Source organism: Onychomys torridus, chromosome 9 (genome assembly GCF_903995425.1).
Source record: "Onychomys torridus chromosome 9, mOncTor1.1, whole genome shotgun sequence".
NCBI lineage: Eukaryota > Metazoa > Chordata > Mammalia > Rodentia > Cricetidae > Onychomys > Onychomys torridus.
This window is the reverse complement of record NC_050451.1, coordinates 44,928,159-44,947,703: the sequence shown is the minus strand read 5'-3', so window position 1 is coordinate 44,947,703 and position 19,545 is coordinate 44,928,159. Positions and strand designations below refer to the sequence as shown.

The 19,545-nt window shown below is 41.9% G+C and overlaps 1 protein-coding gene across 3 annotated transcripts in view; it reads left to right on the top strand.

Annotated features, from left to right (window-relative positions):
* Window positions 1-19,545, top strand: part of Cenpj (centromere protein J) — a 64,252-nt gene that overhangs the window by 30,616 nt on the left and 14,091 nt on the right. For all 3 annotated transcript variants that reach the window (XM_036199597.1, XM_036199598.1, XM_036199599.1), the window contains exons 4-10: window positions 2,510-2,800; window positions 4,881-4,992; window positions 6,785-6,887; window positions 7,005-8,616; window positions 11,188-11,320; window positions 14,207-14,372; window positions 18,784-19,026. In XM_036199597.1, the coding sequence (XP_036055490.1) occupies window positions 2,510-2,800; window positions 4,881-4,992; window positions 6,785-6,887; window positions 7,005-8,616; window positions 11,188-11,320; window positions 14,207-14,372; window positions 18,784-19,026 (2,660 nt within the window). The remainder of the gene's footprint in view (window positions 1-2,509; window positions 2,801-4,880; window positions 4,993-6,784; window positions 6,888-7,004; window positions 8,617-11,187; window positions 11,321-14,206; window positions 14,373-18,783; window positions 19,027-19,545) is intronic.

Below are 19,545 nucleotides of genomic sequence, written 5' to 3'. Positions count from 1 at the left end.
ATATGTATATATTTATACATACACACATACACATATATATTTTTACATTTATTTCCACACTCTACCTGACTGCACCCGACAAACTCTGCATGGCTCACTTGAGTCTAATTAGTGTTTCTTGTATATGCAAGAGTATGGTGCCATCTGCTGGAACATGGACAACCTACCAGGGGCCACGTGCCTAAAGAAAACTCATTCTCCTGTATGGTGGCCCATGCTTTTTAATCCCAGCACTCAGGAGGCAGAGGCAGGTGGATCTCTGGGTTCGAGGCCAGCCTGGCCTACTACGAAGTGAGTTCCAGGACAGTTAAGGCTGAATACAGAGAAACTGTTTCTCAAAAAAGAAAGAGAAAGAAAGAAAGAAAGAAAGAAAGAAAGAGAGGGTGGGAGGGAGGGAGGGAGGGAGGGAGAAAGGAAGGAAGGAAGAAAGAAAGAAGGAAAGAAGGAAAGAAGGAAAGAAGAAAGAAGAGAGGGAGGGAGGGAAGGGAGAAAGGGGAGGGAGGGAGGGGAGGAAGGGAAGGAAAGAAGGGAAGAAAAAGAAAGAGAAAGAGAGAAAGAAAGAGAAAAAGAGAAAGAGAAAGAAAAAGAGAGAAAAAGAAAGAAAGAAAGAAAGAAAAAGAAAAGAAAGAAAGAAAATTGACTTTCCTTTTTCCAGTAGTTGTCTAGCAAAACAACACTAATGAGTAGGTTTATTTCCCAAGGCCTATAACCTCCCCAGCCATGCGCTTTTGACCAGATTTACAGTATTATTAGAATCAGTTCCCTGCTGTGAAGCAGGTGAGAATTCAATAAGAAAACAGTTAATTAACAGGCATTCCCCTGTTGCACCAGTGGTCACACTTTGCCTGGTAGTTCAGTATTGTAGCATAGGAGACCCAGCACCGGTTTAGGCAGTTGATGACCTTGCTCCCTCAGCATCCTGCATAGCATCTTTGGGCACTATGAAGCGTGACTGCAGCTTTTCTTTGCTTTTTAAAATTTTATTTATATTGCTTTTTTTATTTTTATTTTAGTTTTTTTAAGACAGGGTTTCTTCTCTGTGTAGTGTTGGTGCCTGTCCTGAATCTCGCTCTCTGTAGACCAGGCTGGCCTCGAACTCACAGAGATCCCCCTAGCTCTGCCTCTCGAGTGCTGGGATTAAAGGCGTGCGTCACAACCACCTGGAAACTGCTGCACTTCTAAGTCAGCCTTATTTGTGAGCTGTGATGCACAGTGGTGGCAAACACTGACGGCTAACACAAAGCTGCTGTCCTTCCGTGAACTATGACTCCTGCAGTTTGTAGTTTGCCATTGCCTTACCAACGGATCACTTATGAAAATAGTTCGGTGGTTTCCTGAAAAGGTCTTGCAGATCTTTAGGTCATACTTTGAAAACAGCTACCCTGGGATATTTTATCAAGGAACTCATTAGATTTAGCTGGGATATCTGCCACTCCAAAATATTTTAGATGCTGGGGTGGGTGAGGGAGGGGGTAATAATGAAAAGTTGAAGCTGACTTTCTCATTTTAGATGTGGGCTGGGGATGAAGTGGATACAGAATGGGCAGCATTGATTACTTTATGGTTTTGAGACAGGTTCTCATGTGTCCCCGGCTGGCGTTAACCTTGGTATATAGCTGAGCATGACTGACTTTCTGGTCCTTCTGCCTCATCTTGTGTGCTGGGATTAAAGTTACGCACCAGCATGTCTGGTTTTATGACTTTCTGGTCCTTCTGCCTCATCTTGTGTGCTGGGATTAAAGTTACGCACCAGCATGTCTGGTTTTATGCATTGCTGGGGATTGAACACACTCTAATTCATGCTAGGCAAACACTGCCAACTGAGCTGCATCCCAGCAGCAGTGACTGTTTTATTAACCACTTCTCCATGTGTCTTTATCTCAGATTTAGGTGAGGCAATCAGGTGAACAGGGCAGGTGGCAGGATTTCAGGGACTGGTCTGGCAGACAGCATCTGGTATGCCGTCCATCCTCTGAGAAGTGATGTTTAGAGGCATACAGCTGGGCTGAGGCTTAAACAAAATAGACAAAAGTAACATACACTTAGAAACTAAAAAGTTAGTCATAATTTCTTTACCCAACAATACCAAAATTTTAGGGTTGCTCTGAAGGAGAGGTGACTGGTTACTAGTCACAGTAGCTAATGACAGCCCAGATGGTTGTCACTGCACTGCTTTGCTCCTGTGCCTGCCTGTCCCTGATCACAGTTGACAGCTGCCATAGTGTTTTCACAGCTGGAATGGCCGCTTCTGAGCTAGGCATGCTGCAGCTGTGCCATCTTCACTCTGTAGAAAATCTAGTATAAATATTCTCTAACCTTAAAGTATGTGACATTTGTTTACTTTGAGTAAAAATGTTGTACTTTTGTTAAACAATGTACTAATAAGGAGAAAAATGCTTTTATTATTTGGAAACTACTTTATGGGATGAGTGATCACTACTGCATAAAAGTCAGAGTGTTGTAAGATGGTCTCAGCTTTGTTGGATTTTTTTCTTTATTCATCTGTAAGGTACCCTACTGCCTGATGACCAGAGCCAGAAGTACAGGTCTCCAGGAAGTTCAGCCTTGGGAGAGAAAGCCACTCCCTTTCTTCCATCCCATAGCTACGCAAATCCAACCCAAGAAAACCTGCATGCTTCCAACACTTTACCCGACGAACAGAGCGATTTCTGTAGAGTTACTCATCAAGATTCTGTTTTAACGTCAAAAAATGCTTCTGATCCGTTTGATGAGTCCCCATATCAGGAAGCACATGTGAGAATAACTGACTTAAAGGAAGAAAACCGTGACCATCCTTCAGGTGAGTCACATAATAGGGTCATCAGGCTGTCCGAAGACCAGGGTCATCCTTCATATTTTTCCTCCATCCTCTGCATGGTCACTGAACTGAGCTGGGCCAGGATTCGACAATCTGAGAACAGTATTGATACTCATGCCTGTTCCAGACTTTACAGGTAGCATGGGGTCTTCAAAGAGGGAGGCAGCAAGTTCTGCATGGATTATTATTGGAGAGCTTAGAGTTTGAAGTTGATAAAAAAAAAATCTGATAGCTTTGGCAGGTGAGAGCTGACACCCTGCAGGTCAGCTGTGACATGTGAGAAACAGGTTTGTGATGGGAACTATTACTCATAATACTTGGGTTATCTTTGCTGTACTTCTGCGTTCCCAGCAATGAGACACATTCCTGCCAGAGAATTGGTCTCATCGATGGTAACCAACTCCTGGAGCTCACTTGGCTTTTCTGATGGATTTTCCCTACCTTCTGTCTTCTGTGTGTGTGAGTGCCTGATAGAGAGACAGAGAGAGAGAGATGGGGGAAGAGGCAGGCAGGCCAGGGATAGGATCTAGAGCCTTACGCATCCTAGGTAAGTGTTCTACCAATGTGCTATACTCCTCTAGCTAATCTTTTTGTTCTTTTTCCATTTTACTGTACATGCATGTGGGAGTGCATGCATGTGTATGTGCACATGCATGTGGAGGCCCAGTGTTGATTTGGGAATCACCCTCTGTCACTCTTTCCATCTCATTCATTAGGGCAGAGTCGCAGTCAAACTCAGCTTCTCCAGTATGGCCAGTCCTGCTCTGGGGATCACCTGAATTGCCTTCTGAGGCTGGAATTATTAGGCATGTCACCATGCCCATTAGCACTTGTGAGGCCCTGGAGATCCAGACTCCAGTCCTCATGCTAGCATGGCCAGAGGTTTGGTTTGGTTTTCGTTTGGATTATGGGACAGGATTTCTTTGTAGTCCCGGCCATCCTGGAACTTGCTTTGTAGACCAGGCTGGCATCCAATTCATAGAGATCTACCTGCCTCTGCCTCCCAAATGCTAGGATTAAAAGTATCCACCACCACTGCCCAGCTGATGGCCAGAGTTTTAATCATTGACCCATCTCCTCAATCCAGTCCATTAAAAAAAAGTAACAACCATGCTTCTTGTCCCATTTTCTTTTCTTTTTTTTTTTTACATTTTTGCAATTGTGAAGATCATAATACTGTGGTTTTTTTATTCACCATGGAAAAATATGGAATGTTCTGTAATCATCATTATTAGAGTAACCATCAAATAATACATCTATTTAATACTTTTTGTGGAGACAGTTATTTTCAACATTTCTGAAATTTAATGTGTTTTCATGAGTTTTTTTTGTAATTTATGTTACAGAAAAACACAGCATCATAAAAAGAGTCTTAGAATTAGTTCTCTTTATGCCCAATGTGTTCTTCCCAACCTGGAGTAACTCATTGATAAGGAAAGGTCAAATGCCCTTTCCTTCTTTTTTTTGTTGTTGTTTTTTCTTGTTTTTCAAGATGGGGTTTCTCTGAGTAGCCCTGGCTGTCCTAGAACTTACTCTGTAGACCAGGCTGGCCTCGAACTGAGATCCACCTTCCTCTGCCTCCTGAGTGCTGGGTTTAAAGGTGTGTACCACTACTACCCGGCAAACATCCCTACCTTTTAAAACACAAACTTTTTGAAGAATGTTATGTATCTTAACTTTTTTTTTAATCTTATTTTAAAAAAATCCTTGAATTTTCTAAATTTTTTGGCATACATTTTTTTCTTGTTTTTTGATATAGAGTCTTGCTGTATAACCCTGGCTGGCCTTGAATTTATGGCAATCCTCCAGTTTCTGCATCCCAAGTGCTGGGATTACAGATGTAGGACAGCCTACTTGGCTATATTTTTCTTTTACAACTGCTTTCTTTTGTTTTTGTTTTTGTGGTGCTGGGGACCAAACTTAAATCCCCTGCTCACAGGGCAAGTGTTTTACATTGAGCTAAATCCAAAGCCTGTGGACTGTGTAGTAACTTGTGATTTCTGATGTCTTAAACCTTCATTCTGCATGTTTTGAACTAAACTGTTCCTAATTCTTATTCTAGGAGAAGGTGTTTTGCCATGTTGGGAAAAGAGGATGGGGAAGAGTCAGGAAGGGAAGGATATGAGCTTACAAAAAACTGGAGATTCCTCAGAAGTGGTTAATATTGAAGAAAGGTATGACTCATGCTATTTTTCCTTATTGAGCAGTATATTCAACAGACCTGTGCTTTTCTTGTTTTCACTTGACTGTGCTTGCAGGCATAAGGTTGATGATATAAGCTATTGGATACTATTAAGCAAGGGACCCTGGTTTGGAAATAGACAGTTCAAGTAGCTATGACAGAGTACTGGAAAACTAGGTGGAGTTTTCTCACTTAAAAACAAACAAACAAACAGCGGCTGGAGAGATGGCTGAGAGGTTAAGAGCACTGACTGCTCTTCCAGAGGTCCTGAGTTCAATTCCCAGCACCCACATGGTGGCTCCCAACCATCTGTAATGAGATCTGGTGCCCTCTTCTGGCTGCAGGGATACATGCAGGCAGAATACTGTGTACATAATAAATAAAACAAACAAACAAACAAAACCTTCTGCTGGGCATTATGACTCAAGCATATAATCCTAGCACTGAGGCTACAGAGCAAAATCTGAAGACAGCCTGGAATATAGAGTATGAACATGATGTGTCCCTCCCATTAAAAAATACATCTTAAATATAATTGTGGAGAAAAGGAAAGCCAGATGTTGAAATTTCATATTTGGTGTCAGTTATAAATTAAAATTGCATAATTACTTTAAATTAGAGAATTAAAAATGTTATTTCAAATAAAAGTTTCTTTTAAATAGGCCTTTTAATAAAACACCTTTGAATTTCTAATATATATTATATAATATATAGGCCAAATAACTTCTGATTATGGCTTTACTTACATTGTTAAGGACCTTTCTTTCTTTCTTTTTTTTTTTTTCCAGACAGGGTTTCTCTGTGTAGCTTTGCGCCTTTCCTGGAACTCGCTTTGTAGCCCAGGCTGGCCTTGAACTCACAGAGATCTGCCTGGCTCTGCCTCCCTAGTGCTGGGATTAAAGTGTGCACCACCAACGCCCAGTGGACCTTTCTTATTTTACAAATATGTTACTTATACTATGTTTAAGGTTAAGTAATGAATATGTTACTTTATACAGTGAATGTTTGCAGTCAGTGGATGGAGTTCAGAAGGGTTCTTTAGTCCCCCAGGTCCTGTTCAGAGTTAGATATTTCTGTATTTTGTGGGTTAGATAAGGGTTGTAGATTTAATTAGATTTTCAGAGGAGAAGGTAAATAGAAGTCTTTTGTTTATTTTGTTTAAATTTTACTTTCTTTATACTCTCTGTGTATGCCACAGTGCATGAGTGGAGGTCCTAGGATAAGTTTTGGGAGTCCGTTGTCTACTTCTACTGTAGGTTCTGGGGACTGAACTCAGGTTGTGGCTTACGCAGCAGGCACTCTGACCTGCTGCCATCTGGCCAACCCTGTTTTGCTTTGAAACAGTCTCCCTGTGTAGCTCTGACTGGCCTCACACTTGCTGAGATTACAGGTTTGTACCACTATGTCCAGCTTAAAAGGAAGTCCTTGATGTCCTTTAAAAAGTGTTTTGTAACATGGTCTTAGCATGTAGCCATGGCTGGCCCGATTACTCTGTGGAGCTGAATGGCCTTGAACTTGCCGACTTCTGCCTTAATCTCCTGAGTGCTAGGATTGTTGACATGTCATCAGAGCTTACTCTCGCTTTCTCTCTGGGTTTTTCTTCCGGTGATTGAACTGGGGTCTTGTGCATGCTAAGCCCATGTGTTGCTGTGAAACTGTACTCCGATACTTGGTCCTTATAAAATATTAGTTTACAGTGCAGGCTAAGGTATTTAAATAATTTTACACAGCGTATAAAATCTTGCATTCTAAGTTGAGTGTTCTGTCCCTCGTTTTATGATTAGGCCTATCAAAGCTGCCATTAGAGAGAAGAAGCAGACTTTTGAGGACTTCGTAGAAGAGCAGATGCGGCTGGAAGAGCAAGAGCTGGAATTGAAGCGGCTGCGGGTGAGCGAGCATCAGTGCTGTTTCCGTTAGTGGTTTCCATTCTCAGTGAGCACCGGCTTTGGAAATAACTGCGATCACTTGTATGCACATTAATTGGATTTTGTCTTTTTACTTTAGGAAGCAGAAGGACCATTGCTAATGAAAGCAAAACCCAAGCAGCCATTTTTAAAACGAGGGGAAGGCTTAGCTAGGTTTACTAACGCTAAATCTAAGTTTCAAAAAGGGAAAGAAAGTAAACTAGTGAGTAGCCAGAGCCCACCAGAGGACCAATCAGTATGTAAAGCAGACAGGCAACACTTGCAGAGGAAAACTGCTCTGATAAATAAAGACCTGTGTGCAGAGACCCCCATTGTTAAAAAGGACAGTAAAGCTGGAACCAAGGCTGGCTCTGCTTCACTCTGTCAGAAATCCAAAGTGGCCAAGGTCAATATGAGGGAAAGTCTCTCTCCACCAGGACTGAAAGTACAGATGGGGAAGAAATGTGATGGACAGTTTAGACACCAGGTCAAATCAGAAAGAAATGTACAAGCTAATAATAAGGAAAATGTACCTGTATGTGTAAAGCCCTGTGATCCTGGTTGCCAGGTGTGGAACAAGACACGGGGGAGAGAGAGACTTCCTCTTTCCACAGAGCCAGGTGACCGTGTGGCTTCTAAGAACCTGATAAGTGAGGCAGTGAGAGAGACAGAATCGTCCCTTGACATTTCTCTTCAGAAGAAATTAGAGAATTGGGAACGAGAAAAAGAAAAGGAAAACTTGGAATTAGATGAATTTTTATTTTTGGAACGGGCTGCTGATGAAATATCTTTTTCTAGTAATTCCTCATTTGTATTAAAAATCTTAGAAAGGGATCAGCAGATCTACAAAGGTCACAGGATGTCTTCTACTCCTGTCAAAGCTGCGCAGCAGGCGGGTCCCAGTGGGCAGAGTAACCGTGGTGAGGTTCCCCACCAGGATGTTGCCTGTGAGAGTAAGAGTGAGGCCGGACTCCCGCCACGGGGTCCAGGGCCCTCCCCTGATGGTTTGAGGGCCCTGGCCTGTAAGATTAGTAAGAAAGCCTTCCCAAGCAGCCCTCCTGACAGTCAGAGCCGATGGGATGCAAGCGATGACGATGTTGCCAACAGTGACAGCAGCACTGATTCCGAGGAGCAGCCTGATGTCCCCGCAAAACCATCCGCTGAGGCTGGGGAGAGGCTCTTCAGCAACAAAGAGGATAGTCCACACGTCTGCAATGCTAAAGGACCTTCTAGGGACACTGAGACTCAAGAAGATAAATGGAGAGATGCTGATCTGGATCTGTCTGATAAAGAATGTAGCAGCGATGAGTCTGTCATAGTCGAAAGCCTGAAAAATAAAGTATCTGAGCCATCAAGATTCCCCTTATCTCAAGATGTGAGTAAGATTGACTTTGATGACGAAAGGTCGTGGACAGACCTTGAGGAGAACTCATACAAACATAATGTTATTCTCAGAGATGAAGCCACATATGGTGCCCCCCAGACACAGCACCCCAGTAAGAGTGAAGTGTGTGTTCTGGACAAAACAATAAAAAGGAAGGTTGCTCCGGTCAAGAAGGGAGAAGACTTCAGCAAGTCTGACAGGGGCAGAAGCCCCCCTCCCCCATCTGACTTGATGATGAAATTCTTCCCTTCTTTGAAACCAAAGCCCAAATTAGATTCATACTTGGAAAATGAGCCCAAGTTAAACATGAGTCAAGATCAACCACCAGGTAAGTCGAGGCATAAAAATGTTACAGGCATGTGCCACTGCACTGCTCTTTGTTATGTGCATATAATTTTCATGTGGTTTATCTTTGGCACAGTCAAGTGGCCAGCACCACTACTCTTGCCCTTTGGTGCCATGGAGGGTTATTTAAATGCACACATTGCAATTCCACAACAGTGGATCCGATAACCTGATTTGCCCTTTGGTGCCATGGAGGGTTATTTAAATGCACACATTGCAATTCCACAACAGTGGCGATAACCTGATTTGGGTACTAAGTAACTTTGTGAGTTGCATGGATATATGCTGGTGATGTTTCGTGTGACACTGGTATTTCCTTGTGTTGCTACTCAGAATGGAATGCAATTTAAAAATAATTTCAGGAGTTTTCCATGGAATATTTGTGGCTTGTGGATTGCTAGGAACTGAAACTGAGAAATTCCAAGTTGTTGATAAGGTGAAGCACATGCATGAGTGGGAGTCTGTGTGTGTGTAAGAGAGGGGGGAGGGGGGGGGGAGGGGGGAGAGAGAAGAGAGACGAGACATTTTTGTTTCTTTCCTTACACTTGACTTTACTCCCTTTCATGGTGGTACAGACATTACCATGTATCCCATTTTTACATTCTGAAACAATCCACACACACAAAAGTGTATATATATATATATATATATATATATATATATATATATATATATTCATATATACACTATTTCTACAGAAATGAAAACATGCTTCTTAGAGATATTTTCCCATGACTTAAGATACTTTAAAAAAAGAACTACGTGTGTGTTTGCCATACATATTTGGGTGGCTGAGGAGGCCTGAAGAGGGCATCAGATCCCTTGAGCTGATCCTATGGGTGTTGTGAACCATCTGAATGGGTACTAGGAACCAAGTTCAGATCCCCTGGAAGAGTAGCAAGTACTCCTAACAGCTAAGTCATCCCTTCCAGCCCTATGTTTAAGGTAAAGTTTTAAGGTTGTTCTAACATACATATAAACTCTAAATACCTGGCTAAAAGTGTTGGATGCTTTAAACAGAAATTATAATTTAACCAATTTAGAATAAAAATAATACTTTTTGTAGGAATTTTGAATTCTTGAAAATGTAACAAAGTAAAAGCATTTATAATTAAAATTTCCAAAAGTAAATTCCATGCCATTTGGGGAAGGAGGTTTCCTTGTAGATGCTTTCCTATGTACTTTTATTATGATAGGGACAATGTTCTGTCTGCAACAGACTTTTATCTTGTTGTATAGACCAGATGTGTCTTTCAGGAGCGTAGGACTAAGTGATGAGGTGATACTGAAGCCAAAGGGTAAAGCATTCACTGTTTGTGGCTGGAGAGATGGTGCACAGTTCAGAGCATGGCTGTTCTTACAGAAGGCCCAGAGGAAGTTCCCAGCACCCACATGAGGAGGCTCACAACTGTCTGTAACTCCAGTTCTAGGGGGTCTGATGCCTCTGGCCTCAGTGGGTACCACACTCATATATACATATCTACATGTGGACAAACATACCTACATATAACTTAATAAAAATAGTTTTAAAATTTAGCTATTTACTTATAAAATAGCAATCTTGGTAAGAGGAAAAAAAAATCTGAATCTACCACCCTCCCCACCCCTGTGTGTGTGTGTCTGATAGGATGTTGATAAGTTGACCAGGCTGGCCTGGATTTGCTATGTACTGTTGGGCCTGCCGACAGTCAGCTGGGTAGCCGGGTAGAGGTGTGTGGATTGAAAAGACAATGAAGAAGACAGAAAAGAGCCAAGAGGTCTGCCAGTCAATGCTGGACAGCTCCGAGTTTATTTCACAGCCAGCTTATATACAGTCTTGAAGGACAGAGGTAGATCAATGCACAGCACAGGCATTCAGCCACTATCTATCCTGCCTTGCATTCAGCCACTATCTATCCTGCCTTGCATTAAGGAGCAGGCAGTTTCTTTTTCTATCTCAATGTACTTTCAGCTGGCATCAGCAGCCTGCATCTAGCTAGATAATGTGTTCCCTCTTGTGGGCTAATCAGAACTTTCTCACAGCCCTTCAAGGAGACTCTGTGGGCTAATCAGAACTTTCTCACAGCCTTGGAGCAAACAAGCTTGAACTCTATTGACTCAGAATAGACTTCAGATTCAAACTGGGAAACTTGAGTGAGTTGTGGGCTCCCACAATGTACCCCAAGCTGCCTTTGAACCTGCAATCCTGTTCCTTCCATTTCCAGAGTGCTAGGATTACAGGTATATGCCTACGCCCAGCTGTGTTTCTTTGGTATAATTTAATAATAAGGCTTACATTTTGGTTTGGTTATTGATTATCCCTTAAGATCTCATGTTAATTATTCATATTCTGTATTTGCTAGTTTTTTTAAAAAGATGTGATTTAAACTTTTTTTTTAACGTCTAATATCAGTGCTCTGTTGATCTGGAACTCGTTATGTAGACCCAGCTGGCTTTGAACTTACAGCAATCTTCCTGCCTGTGCTTCCTGAGTGCCAAGATTGCCGGCAAGCATCAGTCCATCTCACCTTTGTAAGCCTCCTGTAAAGTTCAGAGTTTATCATCTGTTTTATAGGTGACAGTGTTCGATCTCAGGTTTTGAGAGAGAAAGTTATTGAATTGGAATCAGAAATAGAAAAATTTAAAGCCGAGAACACATCTTTAGCTAAACTTCGAATTGAACGAGAAAGTGCCTTGGAAAAACTGAGGTAAGTTTTTGTCTATGAGAAGGAAAAATACAATGATTTGTTTCTTTAAGAATATGTTAGAAGTTTTGACCTCTTTTAAATATAAAGATAAATAATAAATATAAATGAAAAAGAGGACAAATTTCTGTTATATCAATGTATTTTTAATTAAGGGTATGTAGCTCATTTGCTAGAATGCTTACCTTGCATGCCTGAAGATCCTGGGTTTGGATCTCCAGCACCCATGAACTTGAGGTGTGACACCATGTTTCTATAACCTCAGGATTTGGGAGGTGATGGCAGGAAGATCAGAGCTCAAGGTCACCCTCAACTATAGTTCATTCAAGACCAGCTTGGATTACATGAAATCCTGCTTCAATTTTTTTTAAAAAATTAAATGAAATGGCCCAGTTTAGCCAAATATGTTAAAGGGAAATTCTTACTGGTTAGATTATAAATTGAAATTCAAAAATCAGTTTGTAGTTATGAAGTACATTGGCTAGCAAGTTTATTTCCCAGGGCTGTGGTAACAAAGCCCTGTGACTTGGGTAATTCAATAGAAATTTGTGTTTCTAGAAGCTGGAAGGCTGATGTCCAGACCATCAGCTGGGCTATGTTACCCATCCACCTTCTGGTGGCTGCAGGCGGTCCTTAAGTGTTCTCTGTTTGGCCTGAGCATCACTGAGGAGATCTCTGCTTCTCCCTCTTGTTTATGTTTACTCTCTTTTCTTTTGTGTGTCTGATTCTATGTCTAGGCAGGATCTATTTTCACCCCCCTCTCTCTCCCTCTCTCTCTCTCTCTCTTTTAAATTTTGAGTGTTCCTATGTAGTCAAGGCTGGTCAATGGCTGAATATACAAATGTGAGGCCCCGAGTTCAGTCTCCACTACTGCTAAAAATGAAAATAAATAAGCCAACAAATCTGGTTGTAGTGGCTCAGAACATCAGCATTTATTTACTATATTGAGTGACTATATGCATTCCCAAAGTCTAAACACCCAGGGATATTCAGTCAGATCTTCCAAAATCAATGAACCTGATTAACCCTTTATAGACACACATACTACATTTACATCATCTTGTTCTTACATCTGCTGTAGAAGGGAACTCTATTTTTTGTCAAACCATAGGGGTTATCATGGTATTCATGCTGTGAACATACAGTATAAGTGGTAATGTATTCTGAGTCGTAGGCATACTATTTAATTTCACCACTTTGTTACTTTGTACAGTGGCCAAGCAGACACCTCAAACTCTAGCATTTACAGGGAGTGCATTTGTAACACATTAGGTCACTGGATCCAGATTTTATGTTGGCAGTTACCAAGGGCAAAAGCAATATAAGGTAACAATGTATAAATAGTTTTGATAAAAGTTTATTTTATGAAGTTATAGTAACACTAAAGGTGTACCTTAAAACTCTCACAACTAATTTAACCAAACACTCTACACGAATTAGAGGATCCATGTGTGGCAGTCTTCCATTCATACCTTCTATTACAACTGGGTAGTGTGTAATTGGTGTATAGATTAACCCTTGAGGGAGGAGACAAGAGTATGTCTTCACCTAGAGGTGGGTTGCATTCTTCCTTTTTTTGAGAGTATAGTTTAGCTGCAACATTTCTCCTTCCCTTTCCTCCCTCCAAACACTCCATATACCCTCCTTGCTCTCTTTCAAATTTGGCCTCTTTTTTCATTGTTATTTTCATGAATGCATATGCATATACATGTATATTCCTAAATATAACCTGCTCAGTCTGTATAATGTTACTTGTATATATGTTTTCAGGGCTGACCATTTAGTATTGGATAACTAACTGGTCTCAGTTCCAGCCCGGGCAATCAGGTTCTGAGTCTTGGGCTTCCTTAAATATCTTCTTTAACCTGCTCTTTAAGCACACTGTTAGTGCACTCCAATCTTCTGCATTTATTTATTATATTTAAACAATTACTTTTACATTATTTTTGTATGTTCATGTGTGTATATGTGTGCACACTTGTGTGTATGTGGTGGTTCAGAGATAACCTGCTTCCTGGCTTCCTCCTTACTGCTTCTAATGTTTCATACATTTATCTTACTTGTTATTATTTGTGTGTGTGTGATGTATGTGTTGTGTGTGAGACTGTGCAGTGCCATGGAGCTGGTGTGGTCAAAGGGCAGTGTGAAGTAGTCTGTTCTCTCTTTCCACCAACGGGTCCGACTCAGGTCGTCAGATTGGTGTAGCAAGCACTTTCACCTGCTGAGCCATCTCGCTGGCTCTGTTGTCTGTTTTTGCAGTGTGAGAGGCTGTGGTGTCCCGCTTTCTAGATTCACAGTGGGTACCTAGTAGATGCTTGTTGAATGACTGGTAGAGAAAGTGTACTGGCTAATATTGGAGGCCAGTGGGTTGTAGGTGGAGTTACTTGGACCAGTAACTTTCAGGTTGGCCCTGGGTTCCATTCTGGTGGCATTTATTTTATTATTTTTATTTTTAGCATTGGGGATCTGGGCCTTAGGATTTAGCATCAGGCCTACTTGTTTAGTTTGGAGATAGAGGTCTTACTGTGGTGCTCAGGCTAGTGTTAAGTTCTCTTGTACTCAAGGTATCCTGTATCCACTCTGTGCCACCCAGTGCTAGGAAGAAAGGTGTGTGCCATCACACTTGGGTACACGTGGGTCTTAGACTGAGGCTGTCCCAGTGTCAGGAAGAAAGGTGTGTGCCAGCATCACACTTGGGTACATGTGGATCTTAGACTGAGGCTGTCCCCAGTGCTAGGAAGAAAACTGTGTACCATCACACTTGGGTACACGTGGGTCTTAGACTGAGGCTGTCCCAGTGTTAGGAAGAAAGGTGTGTGCCATCACACTTGGGTACACGTGGGTCTTAGACTGAGGCTGTCCCGTGACACTGGGGCGTGTTCGTTGTAGGAGAGACATCGCTGACTTTGAGCAACAAAAGGCACGAGAGCTGGCTCGAATAGAAGAATACAGGAAGGAGGAGACGCGGAAACTGCAGAAGGAACGCAGAGTCTTTGAGAAGTACACAGCAGCTGCAAGGACATTTCCAGACAAAAAGGAGCGTGAAGAAATACAGGTATTTGGTTCCACACCACTGTCAAGGGTGAACAAAAACGGCAGTCTTGGAAGAAACCCATTAGAGTTACTTGATGTTTCAGAAACAAAGTGTGAGCTGGGTATCACATGTGCCACTAATTCCAGCTCTTAGAGCGCTGAGGTAGAAAAGGCTACTGGGTGAAACGCTATCTCAAGAAGCGGGTAAGTGGGGAGAGAACTGGGCGTCTGTGACATGCATCAGAACATCTTCTCGGTCGACTCTGAGGTACAGTCACTAGTCCTTTACTCACTAACAGAGTTCCTGCAAAGACTCCGCAGAAGCCAAAACTTGCTGTGTCCCAGCTCAGTGTTGTGCTGTCAGCTGACCTGTCATGGTGACTGCTGCTGGTTCTTTCCATTCACAGTAATTTATGCCCATGTACTGACTCGAGGGTTAGTTCCCAAACTTACAAAATGACAGGGCAAACAATGCCCCATCTCAGAGGTGGACATGGGCATGATCAGAGGAAACTAGTAGTTGAAAAGAATGAATGCATTTCTTTTTTAAAGTTACTATATATTTTTGACATGTGTGGGTGTTTTGCCTGCATGAATGTATGTGCATTACCTATGTATAACCTCTGGAGATCAGAAAAGGGTGTCATATTCCCTGGGACTAGAGTTACAGATGTTTGTGAACCACCATGTGGGTGCTGGGGCTCTAACCCGGGTCTTCTGGAAGAGCAGCCAGTGCCCTTAACCACTGAGCCGTCTCTCCAGCTCCATGAATGCATTTCTTATTAGAACTATAAACCTAGGGAAAACCAGATGATATATCTATATCTTGACACATACAAAGCTTTCTAAAGAAACTCATTTAGCTAAGTATAAAAACCTAGTACATGTATTAGATTTTAACAACCTCAGCTTCTCAACACCACAGTTTCACATGGCTGTCCATTGTTTCTTGCATAAAATGTGAGCTCACTTTCTGCTGTTCATTAGTGCTGTGGATTCCAGCCTTTGCTTTCTTCTTTCCCCATGCTGCATGGCACCTGGGGCAATGTCATCATGTCATCTACACAAATGTCATCTCATCTGCACACCTGAAGCATTAGCAACCACACACCAGTGTTACTTATGGCTTTATTTGATTTATTATGTATTTATTTATAAGACAGGGTTTCACTGCACAGCCCACACTGGCTTTGAGATCCTAAGCCTTCTAAGTAGTTGAGATCACAGTGTACACCACTGTAGCTAGTCCTCTAGGTATTTGATGCTATTAGTTTATTTAAGTAAGGGGAAGGTGCTGTTACCTTCTGGTACATCAGTTTATTAGTTGTAGTAGGTTAGATTTTGATACTCTGTTAAAAAATTTTTTTTTTTTTTTTTTGGTTTTTCGAGAAAGAGTTTCTCTGTGCAGTTTTGGTGCTTGTCCTGGATCTTGCTCTGTATATCAGGCTGGCCTTGAACTCACAGAGATCCACCTGGCTCTGCCTCCTGAGTGCTGGGATTAAAGGTGTGCGCCACCCCCACTAAACTTCTATACCACCCTTTAAGATAGAATTTTTAGCCAGGTGGTGGTGGCACATGCCTTTAATCCCAACACTCGGGAGGCAGAGCCAGGAGGATCTCTGAGTTCAAGGCCAGCCTGGGCTATAGAGCGAGTTCCAGGACAGCCAGGAATACATGGAAAATAAGATGACTTCCCACACTCAGGTCACCAGAATATATTGTGAAATGACAGAATTATCAAAAGTAATATTCAGATTTGGTGCAGTCCCTAATGACATTCTTCACAGAAATAGGGGGAAAAAAAATCTAAAGTGCATCTGAAAGCACAAAAGACCCCCAAAGCAGTCCTAGACAGAAAGAGCCTTGGGAGGTACCGAAGTACCTGGTGTCATATTCTAGAGCCATGGGAACAGAAACTGGCCCAAAAACAGGCAGGCAGACCTGGGCTGCAATAGAGAACCCCAGTTAATTCTACACAGCTATAACCACCTACATTTGGAAAAGGTATTGAAAACACTGTGGGCACCAGGGAGATTGGCCAAGTTCCACATGGTGGAAAGAGAGAGAAAACTCTGTAAGTTGTCCTCTGGATTGTGCACACGCCTTCTGGCACAGATTAATGTAGTAAAGATTTTAAGGAAAAATAAAGGAAGATTTAAGTGGTCAGAGCAAGGCTGAAATAAAGATTTTCTTCTTTTCATACATTTGTAATGGAAATATATATTACCTTTATTCAAAAGAAAGAAAGGTTTATTGAGTGCATTATAAGGAAACAGTGAGATGGGCAGTAACTACAGAGCATGTCCACATTCTATATCACTTTTTTTTCTTTTTGGCTTTTTGGGACAGGGTTTCTCTGTGTATCCCTGACTGTCCTGGAATTTACTTTGTAGACCAGGCTGGCCTTGAACTCACAGAGATCTGCCTGTCTCTTCCTCCTGAATGCTGGGATTAAAGGTGATAAATATATATTAAAGTTGTTATAACTGAGATTGTTTTCCTGATTTTTGTCAAGTTCCCATTAGTGAATGTGATTAATGTATTAGTGAATTAGTGATCTTTGTATATTGATTATATAGCCTGCCACTCTGCTGACTGCATCAGATCTCAGGGTCTTCTGGTAGAGGCTTTAGGGTTTTTAAGAATAGGTTCATGTTATCTACACAGAAAGACAGTTGAACTTGTTCCTTATTTCTACCACTTTTCTCTTATTGCTCTAGGCTTTTGTTCCTAGTTTTTTCAGGGCTTTTATTATGAAAGGATATTGAATATTGTCTAAGGTTTTCTGTATCCATTGAAGTGATCATGTGATATCTGTCCCTGAATCTATTTATGTATTGTATTGCATTTATTTATTTGCATATTTAACCATCCTTGTATCCTTGGAATGAAATCACCTTGATCATGATGTATAGCCTTAAAGTATTTAATTTGGTCTTCATATACTTTTATTGAGAATTTTTAAGCCTGAAGATGTAGCTCAGCACTTGCCTACCATGCTCAAATCCCAGGGCTCAATCCTCAGCACTGAGTATCCTGAAATCCCTAAGATGGGGCCTGAAACTACATAAATGAATTTTTGTTGTGTACTTGTATAGGTTTGGTATCAGAGTGTACTGGTTTCACAGAATGAACTTGACAGTATACTTTCCTTTTCAGTTTTATGAAATAGAGGCACTAACACTAATTAGGCAGTCCATGAAAGCCACGTCTCAGCCTTGTGAGGCGAGCCTGCTGCACTAGTCTCCAGGGGTCAAGATGAGCACTTTCCCTTCTGTTGGGAAACACCCGATAAGGCGGCCTTCCTCTGCTGGTCCTAGTAACCCCTGCTGAACTCTCAGTCACTCTGTGCTCTTGGGTCTTCCCTAGTCAAAACAATGGCCTGCCAATAATATTTGATGGACTATTGTGTGCTGTTCTGAGCTTCTTTGTTGTAGTTCCCAATCACTGATGACATCTGTCCTGACTTTAGTCTTGATTTCTAGGTGTACATTTCTGTTTTGTTCATAGACAAGTCTAGCGGTTTCTTCACTCACTTCCTTTACTCCATCTAGAACAACTCATTTCTTTCTTTTTTCACTACTGGGGATTGAACCTAGGATCTCACACATGCTAGGCCAGTGTTCTGCCTTTGAGTTCCATTCCTAGCCCCTTCTTTGTTTGTTTGTTTGTTTGTTTCCTTTCCTTCCTTCTTTCCTTCCTTGTACCACTGGGGTTCAAACCCAGGGTCCTGTACATGCTTGGCAATCACTCTACCACTGAGCCACATTCCTCCATCATTTTCTTAATAGTTTATTTTCATTAATTTATTTTTATGTTTTTCGAGATAGGGTTTGTGTAACAGCCATGGTGTCCTAGCACTCACTCTGTAGACAGGCCAGTCTTGAACTCAGAGACCCACCTGCCTCTGCCTCCCTAGTGCTGGGGTTAAAGGTGTGCGCCATCATGCTGTGCTAATAATTTTTTTTAAAGGCTAGTCAAGTGCAGCAGTGAGAAGGGGGTGGGGAACAACAAATGTAATTTGGAACTGACTGTGAGCAGTCAATTGAGGTAACTCAGCACCTTTGGACAGCGTCCTCGTGGATTTAACCAGTCTATTTTCAGGGCAGGAGGCTTTGACTGTGGATTCAGTCTTCTCTGTTCAAGAATTCATGTCATTTGTTTTCTTGCTGCTGCTTTAGGAAGTGGTTAGGTTAGGTTAGGCTGTGTTCCCTCATGCCACATTCAGTGCCGCCTGTTTTCTCCGGGCTTCTCATTAACTGTTGACAATGTAAGGTGAGTACTGACTGACCTCCATGTCCCAGCTCCCGAAAAACCTAGTGTCATTGACTGACTAGGCATCCTTTCTTGCTGTCTGTGGTGGGCTGGCATTTTGTTTTATTGATGCATCCATCTCCCATTACATTAATTCTAGTAACTTTTTCTTTTGAGAGGCTTTGAAACAGCAAATAACAGATTTACAGGAAGACTTGAAAAGAAAGGAGACAAAATGGTCGAGTGCACATGGTCGCCTCAGAAGCCAGATAGAAATGCTAGTCAAAGAAAATACAGACCTCCGAGAAGAGATAAAGGTAATGGAAAGATTCCGACTGGATGCCTGGAAGAGAGCAGAAGCCATTGAGAGCAGCCCTAAGGCCTGCCAGCATGCGACAGCTACAAAAAAGGATGACTCCGTGGTAAGTGTGGGGGAGTTGGTTTTGCCAAATCAGGGTGATTGGAAATGTTCGTACATGTAAACTCTAAAGCCAGGAAATGGAGTGGTGGATCCAAAGGGTGAGAAGTTAGTGTCTAACAAATCCAGGAGGACTGTCACAAGACTGGAAATTCAGGCAATGTTCAGGGGTGATAATTGCACAAGTCAAAAGCACTGCAGTTCCAATGTCAACTTTAATTGCTCAGGAAGGGACTTTCGGATGATGTGTAGTTTACCACTTGTCTTAATTACTTGGCTTTTGCTGTGACAAAGCATCATGACCGAGGAAACTTATAAAAGCAGCATATAATTTGGGGCTCATGGTTGCAGGGCTAAAAGTCCAGGAATATCACGGTGGGGAGCATGGCAGCAGGCAGGCATGGTGCTTGAAGAGTAGCTAAGAGTTTACATCCTTACCTTCAAGCAAGAGGCAGAAAGAATTGGGAATGGTGTGGACTTTTGAAACCTCAAAGCCTATCTGCAGTGACATGCCTCCTCCAAC